At 46.2% G+C, this 10,368-nt stretch overlaps 1 protein-coding gene and 1 long non-coding RNA gene across 8 annotated transcripts in view; one reads left to right on the top strand and one right to left on the bottom strand.

The window, feature by feature from the left end:
* The window catches only part of RREB1 (ras responsive element binding protein 1), a 122,470-nt gene extending 120,669 nt beyond the window's left edge, over positions 1 to 1,801 (bottom strand). For 2 of the 4 annotated variants that reach the window (XM_015617444.3, XM_015617441.3), the window contains exon 1: positions 657 to 991. Coding sequence is in view for 1 of the 4 variants with exons in the window: in XM_015617439.3 (XP_015472925.1) it covers positions 1,428 to 1,467 (40 nt within the window). In the remaining 3 variants the exon portion in view is untranslated. Of the gene's footprint in view, positions 1 to 656; positions 992 to 1,427; positions 1,691 to 1,721 lie in introns of those variants that run through there. The other 2 variants (XM_015617439.3, XM_015617440.3) reach the window with 2 other exon arrangements.
* On the top strand, positions 1,761 to 4,880 carry LOC109022454. 4 transcript variants are annotated; one of them, XR_004495959.1, is made up of 3 exons: positions 1,761 to 1,864; positions 2,317 to 3,227; positions 4,693 to 4,880. It is a non-coding gene; the product is annotated as an uncharacterized LOC109022454 (long non-coding RNA). The 4 variants fall into 4 exon arrangements; XR_004495960.1 differs by lacking the exon at positions 1,761 to 1,864 and adding an exon at positions 2,056 to 2,239; XR_002001308.2 differs by lacking the exon at positions 1,761 to 1,864 and having other exon boundaries at positions 2,066 to 2,975; positions 3,076 to 3,227.
* The last annotated feature ends 5,488 nt before the right edge of the window (positions 4,881 to 10,368 follow it).

Genomic DNA, 10,368 nt, shown 5'->3' on the forward strand with positions numbered 1-10,368 from the left:
CCGGCCCGTAGCAACGGCGATGAGGAGCGAGCGCAGCCGCCCAGAGACGAGGCTCGGCCGGCTCCCATCCGCACCGGGCACCGCGGCGGGGGGGGCGGCAGCCGCGCCGCCCCAAACTTTGTTTTCACCTCAAACACCGCCACTGCAGGAGGGGGGGGTCACCTCTGCCTCGCCGCTCCACCACACCCCCCCCGCCCAAGATGGGGCTGAAGGGGGCGAGGGCCCGGGCACCCCTCCTCAGCTTCGGATGCTGCCCGGCTCCTTCCTGTAGTGGTGACGCCGCCCAGGCGTCCCTGCCCGCCGCTGGCCCCGCCGCGTAGGGATGTGTTCCTGGCACCGCACAAAGGCAGCGGGACGGGGGGGACCCACCAGGGGCAGCGCCCCCCGCCCTCCCCGGGCACGGCTCCCCCCCGCCCCCGCCGCGCAGGCCGGGAGGGGAAAGGACACGCACGTCCCTACCGGGACGGGGGGGAGGAAGGCGGGGGGCGGGTGGAGAAAGTGGAGGAAAGGCGAAAAAAATCAAATAAAGTAAGGAAGAGGGATAGAGAAGAGAGGGGAGAGGTACCAGGGTGCCGAGGAAAGGCAGGCGCGGCGGTCCGGCCCTGCCGGGGGAGCGGAAAGTCAGCGGAGAGATGCGCGGCGCAAGCCGGCTCTACCTGCGGAGAAGGGGCGCCTTCATCCCAACTTCCCAGCTCCGGCGCGGCCCTCCCAGCCGGGAACAGCGGACAGGGGCCGCCGCGGGACCCGCCGCCACCGCCGGCAGGAAAATAAGCCCGACGGAAAAGTTAAAAGGCAAGCTCGGGAGACGGGGGCGAGCCAGGCTAGAAGATGTTGCTTCCTCGCAGCCCCATCCAAATTGTGGCGGTGGCTGGTTAAAAATAAACTTTGCAGCAGGAGGGGGGGGATGATCTGGCCGGATTCCTGAGCTCAGACGGTTTAATATGGATGAGCATCAGGTCCTGAAGGCAAAACGCCGCGGCTGGTGCCGCTGGTTGGTAGAAAGTCTGCAACAGGGAAGGAAAAAAAAAAAAAAAAAAAAAAAAAACAGGAGCCGCGGAGGGAGGAGAGGAGAGGGAGGAGCGGGGGAAGGGAAGAGGGAGGCTGCACGAACTCATCATCATCTCCACCGCTGCCAGCCAAACTTTTTTCCTTTTTTTTTTTTTTAAAGGAAACTTTTTTTCCCCCCTCTAACAAGCATTTCATTTTAAAAATAAGTCGCACGACCAGCCGACACGCTGCAACGTCCTCACCCCCGCGCCTGCCCCCTCCCAGAAGTTTATTTTTCCTCATCTTTCTTTCTGCCCCCCCACTTAAGAAAAAGAAAATAAAAGGAAAAAAAGAAAAAAAAAATAGATGCCTCCGGAGTTAAGGCACGCTCCTGCCCTTTGTGAGGGAGCGCGGCGGCCGGGCAGCCCCGCGGTACTTACGCCGGACTTTGCTGGGGCTGGGCTGCTTGCGCCGCGACATGCCGGGAGGATGGGCCGCCGGGGGGGCGCGGGGGCGCGCCGGGGGGAGCGCGCACGGGAGGGAGCCGCAAACTTGTTCCGGAAAAAGGAATCAAAATGGCGTTTCTGTGGATGTGCAAAGTTCATCAACTCCGCGCTAACTTCCCCTCCTCCGCGCCTCCCTGGAGGGGAGAGATGGGCACGGTTAGGGACCCCGCCGCGCCGCGCTCCGCGGGCGCCCCCGCCCCCTGCCCGCCCCCGCGCTGCCCCGCGCACCCTGATAAGGAGACACATCACGTGTCGCTCCGGCTCCTCTCCCGGGGACGCGCTACCGCGGCGGCAGCAGCAGCAGCCTGTTGCAAATAGCATCTCTAACTCGCCCTCGTCGCGGGGAGGGAGGGGCGCCTCCAAGGAGAGGAGTGAGCACAACTTTCCCCCCCCACCACCCTTCCTCCGTCCCTCCCTTCTCCGGCCGGCAGCGCAGCAGCGGGATGCCCGGGGCAGGCGCGGGGGGAGCGGGGGGGCGGCCAGGTGCCACGCGGCGCCCCGCGCCCTCCCGCTGCTCCGGCGGCCGCGCCCGCGGGGCTCTCCCGGGCGGGCCTGGCCGGCCGCGCTCCCGGGCCGCCGTGCGTGTCCCCCGGCAGCCGGCCGTCCTCCCGGATCGGGGCTGGAGCGCATCCGGAGCCGCCGGTGGCGGTGCCGCGCCGCCGGCTTTAAGGAGTTCACCGGGGCTCTCCGCTGCCGTGGAAATGTCTGTGCATCCTCCTCCGCCTCCCAGCCCGGTGCCTCACCAGGTAGAGCGGCCGCAGGCAGCAGCCCTCCGCTCCGCTGGCAGCAGTCACCTTCTGGTTGTGTTTGTTTGTTTCCTCAGAAACTTTTCGTCCTTGCGCGATTTGGGTCCCCGCAGGGGTCAGTCATCCATCCAGACCTAAAAGACACGTTAAATCTAACAGGACCGTGAACATTAGCACAGGAACAGGAGGTGCAAGTGCTGTGTCTAATCAAAGGCGAGATTCGGCCGCTTGCACGTACAGGTAGTTACAGTGCACGGCACCGCACGCACCATCCTTCCCGTCACATTCCCTGCAGTGCAAGTTCAGAGATGTAGGAGACTCAACAAGTGATGGAGAGGTGTTCAGAGTGGTGAGGATTTCACTGTAAAGCCAGTACTGGTTTAGAGTTGTGTGACAAATAATAACAGTACATAAAAGCAAAGTATCTGGCAATACTCTGTCCTGAAAGCTTGATGGGGAAAAAAATAAAAGTAAACCAACACTGCTTCCGAGGAGTGCCTAATGAGTACAGTGGAAACCAGTTTACCTTTAAGGAAATGGTTATTTACACTATATCTAGAGCTACTAAAACTAGGCCTTTTAAAGCTGTTATTGGTGAAGTGAAACCTGGAGTCTCTGACTGTTTTTTAAAGAAATCAAGTGATAGCCTCTAGGCAAAAGGCTTGTGCCAGCATACATGGTATCCTATCCTCCTGATTGAAAAGGGATTCACGTGGGAAAAAAGGCTATATTCCAGGTATGTGGCAGTAAGTCCTCAATTGACTCTTTCTACAGTCTTGAATGTAAGATATCATGATTAACTTCATTTGCACCATTTTTTCCAATACTGGATAAAGGCATCTAAGTCAGGAATACACAAGTCCTGTCGCAAAGACATGAGCTGTGATTCATACCAGGAATAAACCTCTTCCCTTCTGGACTCCCAAGTAAAACACCTGCAGGTCTGGTGAACTGGAACTTGGAAATGCCACAACTGCAAAACCGAAAGGTAGCACATGTGTATTCAGAACATGAAACTGCAGCTTTAACCTGTGTGTGTTTGTTGTGGTGGTTTCTGCAGGCTGAATTTTTGTCACCTGTGTTCTGTACTGAGTTCTGTGCAGTACTACCCAAGTGGAGTTGCTGACTGACAGAGGAGCAATATGATAGTATACCCCACAATATTAGCAACAAACATGAGAAAGCACTTTCTCATTGTTCTAAGGTTTCTATTTTGCCAAAATACAGTAAAGGGAAGGCATTAAAAAGAAACTGATAGCAAAAAGTGCCTAACCTTTTCATCTCTGTCCCCACTGTACCTGCCAACCTGCAGTGGCAGAACTGTTCAGCAGCTTTACAAACAGCTTGCATCTTCCCTATCTCTTGCAGTCAGACATCCAATTAATCAAAAACCTGAGCAGTTCATCCATCTCAGGCTCAGCCCTTGAAACATTCTGTTTACGTTGGAAGACTGTTGTCATTTAAGCCTTCATGGCACATACAACTCATGGAGACTGGGCCTGGTTTGCACAGCCATTTATTTACACAAATGGGTGAAATTGAAATTGGTGGAAATTCCTGTATGGGTAATCGTATTTGGAGGTTAGCAGTGCATGTCTCATGGGCCTCTGCCTAGTATTTCTAGAATAGTCTTGGAGGCATTTCAGGCTACCTCAACATGAAGATTCCCATCCTCAATGTATTTTTTAACATTGGAGATGCTTAAGAGCCCTTCAATGTGGGAAGTTTAGCAAGCAGAGAGATGGAACAGAAGAACAAGTGTTTCTCAGTTCTGTATCTGAAATCTGCTCTAGAAAGGTGGACATGAAAACTCCAATTAGAAAAAAATAATGATTTTAGTGTTCGGAGAAAATATGTAGATAGTTTTTTTATAGCATTTATCCCTATTCTTTCAGAAAGATGGAATGAAGGATGAACCACTACATACTGTGTTACATTAATGCTAAAAATAAAAACCACCAATAAAAAACCCAACCATGAAAAAAGTTCTGTAATAACTTAAAAAACCTCATTAACTACTAGGGTTTATAAAATAGTAAAAAAGTGGTATGTCTTTTAATAATTAAGGAATTAATTATAATTCTAGGCTATTGGGGGGCAAGAGAAGTGAAATAATTCAGTTTTCAGCCTTCTGTCATTTGAGCTTTTATAATGCATCAGAGAGGTAAAAAAAACACTGTGGTCTAGCACTGAATGTGAAGTTTTGAGCAAATGGTTCTGATGCCTAGTTCCTTTTTTTATTACTTATTACAGTGAGAGAGAAGGTAGAGGTAATTTCTGTCTAATAAACCCCACTTTTATGAATGACTCTCCCAAAATCTTACTACATGACTTACATGATACAGCTATCCTCTTCACTCTGCAGTTTTTGCCATTTGCATTACTGTGGTTTATCCCATCTCTCCTGACCACTCTATGACAAGATAAGTAATAAGTCTTTTTTTTTCTCCTAGGACTATTCATATTTCCTGTACTCTCTGGAAATTGGGATACTAATACCCACAGTGATCATAAATGCACTAAGGGGCAAGAAGACTTCCTCTAGCTTCTGTGTAACCCTCACACACCTCTCTGATCCTTCACAGTGATGTTAAATACAATGAACAATAGTAGAAATAAAAACAATAGTTTTGTGAAGGTGTTTAGTGTGTTATCAAATTCATTGACACCACTGGTGACACAGCAGTGTTGGTGACAAAAGCCACCTGCTGTGGTCCCAAGAAAAGGACAACTCGGCCCCCATCCACAATTCAGATATCAGAGATGCTGATTAAAGGAGAGAAGAAAAACAGGATGTGTAGCTTATATGAAGGCCGCAACTTGAGGATGTCTTAAAGCACAGAGACTAATGCTAACATTAGCATTAAGAAAGAAGTTAAAGGTTAGCTAGAAAATATTTTTCCTCACATCTTATGAGACATTATCAAATTTATACATTCCTATCAGCCAAAGCAGCTTGGATAAACCAGGAGTATTTTGAATGCTAAGAGGCATGACTGGGCCCTGACTTTACAACACCTCATGACTGCTGGGTGAGGGCAGCTGCCAAGCCCCAGCTCCCTCCTGACATGTTGCAGTCCAGCCACAGAGGATGTCAGAGGCATCTGAGGCCCCATGCCCTGCCCAAGCTTGTGCCTGCTCAGCATCCGGAGTCCTCTTGCTGCCATCCTTTTCCTGATGTCCTAACTTGCACCAAGAGGGAGAACTCAGCTGACATACTAACGCAGGGAAAAGTCTGCTTGGAGGATCAGAGGATACAACCCTGAGGGCTTTGAGAAATAAATCTTTATAAAATCTAAGACCAAAAGAAATGCTTGAATTTCCTTTATATTTCAACCAGTTATTCCTATAAATTAACAAAAATGCCATTGCTGAGTCTTCTCATAGGTTGAGGGTTTTTTTTTTTTTGCTTAGAGGGTTTTTTTTCCTCCAACTGAGACACAGGTTTTTTTGGGTCAAAAGTCCCTTAAGAACTAATTCAGAACTGACAAATGTGACCACCATAGAGGCAGGGTAATTATACAAAATAAAATGTGGAAAGTTCTATTAAATATATTTCCTATAAATTGCTTGGAAAATTTGATGAATTTCTGCACTGGAAAACCACACAGAAGAGCATAATACATGAGGTGCAAATTCTCTCAGAGCATTTATCTGAAAACACAGCATCCTACAGCACTGCCACTTCCCCCATGCAGGGAAATGGGATGCACCACTATGCTCAACTACCTCTGGAAATAGGGCAGTTGGGGAACAAGGGATTCATGGAAATTGCTCCTGCAACAACCCCACTCACTATATCCACAGGCAGCTTTGGATGAGCTAGGGCAGAGCTTTAGTCCAAACTTATTTTAACATTAGCCTTTAGAAAGTGAAAGAAAGGCTGATGTATCCCAGAATGCTTGAGCACTTTCCCTCACATCCCCACAGGCTGGTAGTGGCAAGGCTGGAATTAAAACCAGTATTTCCCCCAAATTTCCTGTGTAGTTCTCCACAGGGAAGCCATCCACTCTGCTGGGTGACTCTTCTCAGCAGACAGTATGTCAGTGATAACAAACAGCAAAAGTGAAATATCAAGTGTAAGTGTTCGCGCCCTGTTTGCTCTGAGACATTTCAACAGTGCAAAACAGTCCTTGAGCTGACTCACCTAGCCAGCCAAGACTACCTCTTGGCTAAGGATTCATATGGAAATATGAAGATAGTGTTTCTGAAACCCACACCACTTTTTTTCCCCCCCATAGATCACAGCCTGTAGGGCATATTGCAGGACTGCTTGAAGTTTCTGGCTGCAATAATTGCTGGTCCCATCTCCTCCTTTCTCTTCACTGTGGGAGTCTCCAGCAGATGGATGCAATGCAGAGCAGCCCTGCTGCTGGGACTGGACCAGCTTGATGAACAAGTCCCTTTCCCCAGCTCTAATTTTCAGGATGTAAAAAGTAGCATAAACTATTCACCAAAACTACTGTAACAATAACCAGTGTTCCTAAACCCTTTCAGGGGAAGTTCACCAACCTAACACTATTCTTTCAGGATATACAGTCATAACTATAGAGAATGGCTAAAAGGATAACCAACTGACATATCTTTCAGCCTTATTACCAAAACAAACAACAGAAGCACAAGAGTGTTATTACAGCTTTAGTAACAAAATTGTTTTAAAGAGGTGTATTAAAAATAGTATGTTTTAAATTAATAAAACTAAGTAAGATTCCCTCAGCATATTCAATTATTTAGCAAATTTTGGGGCAGCACAGCCTATTCTTCCTCAATAGACTCTTTAAAAATATAGCATGAAAAAACTAGTGGGCAGATGTTTGACATCTACATTCTCAAGCAGTTCTGTGATCACTAATGTAGAGCCTCAGAAACAAGTTGTATGATCCATGTGCAAGTGTGTCTGTGGAGAGAGGGAGCGGGTAAAAGAACAATAAGCAAAACCACCCACTGCAATACTTTCACTTGTTTTAAAACTCTGCATTGTTGCCCAGAAACTTTTGTTGCCTGGCAATGCAAAAAAACACAGGTGTGAGAAAAGAAGTCAGTGTTTAATGCCCAGCTTGTGATTTGGTACTAACATGTTTCATTCTTATTGACCACCCAGCCTCTCACACCTAATTGATTGTTAGCTTAAATGTGATTATTTTCCCTCCTGAAGGCAAGTAGTAAGCCAGCTGTGTGTTTCCTTGTGTCTCATTTGCTAGAGAGGGTGGATTCTGAAACCTCTCACAATCAAAATAAATACTTACGTTAACAGTGACTTCAGTTGTTCAAAGGGCTGCAGTAGCACCAGAGGAGAGAGTGGCAGTTAAAGGAAGGTGGCAATATCCATTTGAAGTATCACTTATTATCTTTTGGTATGATAAACTAGAAATGGAAAACACCTGCTATCCATTCTCTGAAGCTGCCACAGTATTTCTCTGTGCAGTGCACTTTTCAGTACTGTCTTGGTTTAGCTTTAAGTATCCTCAGTTATGGAGGATTCAACAGTTTCTGTTGGGGGCTTGGGCTGTACCCTTGCTGATTTTGCTGTTAGGATGTTTCTCTTGATTTTTCTAGCCTGCATTTTTATTTTCTTAACTTCAGGCCACAGCTAATTATAGCTTACAGAGTGCAAATAGGAAAGGGGGTGGGGAAGAAGGAGAGCCCTCCCCCATCCCAGGGAGAGGATGGTAAGCAGCTCCTTGAGATGCACCCACAAAGCAGCAGAGAGGGCCAGCAAGCAGCAGAGAGGTGAAGAAATAGGAAGTGAGGCAGCAGTCATGAAGAAAATATGCAAGGAAGCAGTTACCCTGTAGGGAAGGAAGAAGCAGGACTATTTTCAAGGGCAGAGATTAATATAACTTGGGGGAGGCTGCAGTGGCAGGATTTGGGGAAGAGAAGAACCGAATTACCAGGAAAAAATGCCCAATGGATGCAGTAGGCAAAGAATCAAGGAGGAGGCAGAAGAAATTGGTGGGTCTCAGGTAAATGAGCGTGGAAAGAGTCATTATGCTTTTGTACTTATTAAATTGTGCTGTGTGCCTCCTTAAATCAGAAGCAAAATTGCACTGGGTCAGGTCTGTGCCATAAAGTTCTGCAGGCATGTTTACACTGTTCAAATGTGCAAAGGGATATTGTTTGCAACTGAGGTTAAAACTTAGCTGTGCTACCAAAAGCAGTGAATGTTCAGAGTTTTGCAGCCAGAACCATACTTTCACCAGTGCAGCTCGTGTCATTCAGACAATGATAAGATAAGCCATGCTGGCAAAAGAACAGTTTTGCTGTTGTAAATTGTATTGGGGGTAGTTATACCTCAGCTGCAGTGTATAGGGCTGTAACTACACCAGGAGAGCTCTCTGCTTGTCAAAACAGCCATGCTCTATTAAAAGATTGTCCATAATGGACACATGATTGAGAGGTAAAAGGAATTCTTCTACTGGCATGACTTCCACAACCACAACAAAAACTGTCAGCACAAGGTTCTTCCTGGCAGAAGAAGATAGCTGTTTAGACCAGAGGGGTGTATGATACAGACATATTTTAGATAACTTCTGAAGCTTTCATACAGGAAAGTATTTGCTTCTACAAAAAGAAAACTCAGTAATTGCAAAGTGTCTGAATTTAGGGCAATGTGGGTAAGAGCATTTAAGTCCTTTCACCTTTATTTATCGTTCAACATTCACTTGTTTTTAAATAAAGGATTCTTGACAAGAAAGTATTCTCAATACATTTTTCTGCATTCTTCAACTTGAATAACAGATAATATGCTCCATGATCTTCTTTCCTTCTGTGCAATACAAAGAAGGTGAAACTTATCTTAATGAGCATATAGGAAGGAAAGATTTGGTAGATAGATAAACTTTATTGTTGTTGTTTGTTTTCAATTACTTTGGTGGTCAGGAGGGACTGCACTCTAACTGAAATGAAACTTGAAAAGGAAAACAACCCTAAACCACTATTATCAAAATGAGCACCAGAGAACTGTTACCTGAAATAATTCACTGCATAGAAATCTCAACTATCAAAACAAATGATTTCTAAGAACAGGGCACAGACATCAGCCTCTTCCTCAAAAGAACTCCAAGTAACTAGGAAGGGCAGAAGACATTTAAACTCCCAATTTTCAGCTTGCAATCATTGTTTACATGAAAGGATTAAATCTCTTTGGATTAATGTCTATGAAAATATCCTGAAATCCTAACAGTCATGCAAAATTTTTCCTGCAACCTCTTGTGAAGTGGTAGTAGACTGCTGTGGCTCTCTAAACTCAGCAGAGAAATAATCTTCTGAGCTATGAATTTTGATTAAATGGCAACTGCAAATAAGATTTTCTCCAATAATTTTCTGAATAATCTTACGCAGTCATTTCACATACACCTTCTGTGCTTGTTTAATTATGCTCTTTTCCTCTATGTCCTTTCCCTTATAGATGTGGCTGAAGGTAATCCTTAGAGTGCAAATGAGCAGCCTGAATAATCCAGAAAAATGATTTCTAAAATGATTAAATGTGAAGAAGGTAAAAAATCCTGAGGGTAGAGCCTAATATCACTAGAATAAGAGTTATCCAGCAGACAGTCCAAGAGGAGGCTGTGGAGAACACTGCTAAGGTGTCCAGTGGCACAGCGGATTGGAGCACTGTATTCTTACCTCTTGAGATTTGGATGAAAAGCCTGATCTAAAAAACACATGAAATGAATGTGATCAATTCATCTCAGAGCCTTCAGAGCAGCGGTCCTCATGAAAAATGAGTACCTTCTGTTGAAGGACACTAATGCCCTCCACAACTGCTTATCCCCCTACACACACACATGCACACATGCTAAATAAGGCTAGAAAGCTGCACGAGAGTTCTGACTGAAAAGTAGGATTGCTTTTGTTTCCTGTTTATTTTTATCTGGTATTTATAGAGTTTTGCTATGGTTATATGCAATAAAGAATGCATAGTCGATATGGTCCTACGTGACTTGCGATTCAGAACTGTGGTTTCTGCTGTAAATGGGAGTGATTCACCTCAGAAGAACCAGTCTTGTTCTCTAGGCACAGACTTAATCAGTAAATTCTGGCCTGGTGTTTTTCTGTTGATCCCTGGTCCACCAGCCAATGGAAAGAATTCACCACAGTTCATGCAGTTTTTGGGGATAATCTCAAAG

The sequence above is a fragment of the Parus major genome, chromosome 2, assembly GCF_001522545.3.
Source record: "Parus major isolate Abel chromosome 2, Parus_major1.1, whole genome shotgun sequence".
Taxonomy (NCBI): Eukaryota; Metazoa; Chordata; class Aves; order Passeriformes; family Paridae; genus Parus; species Parus major.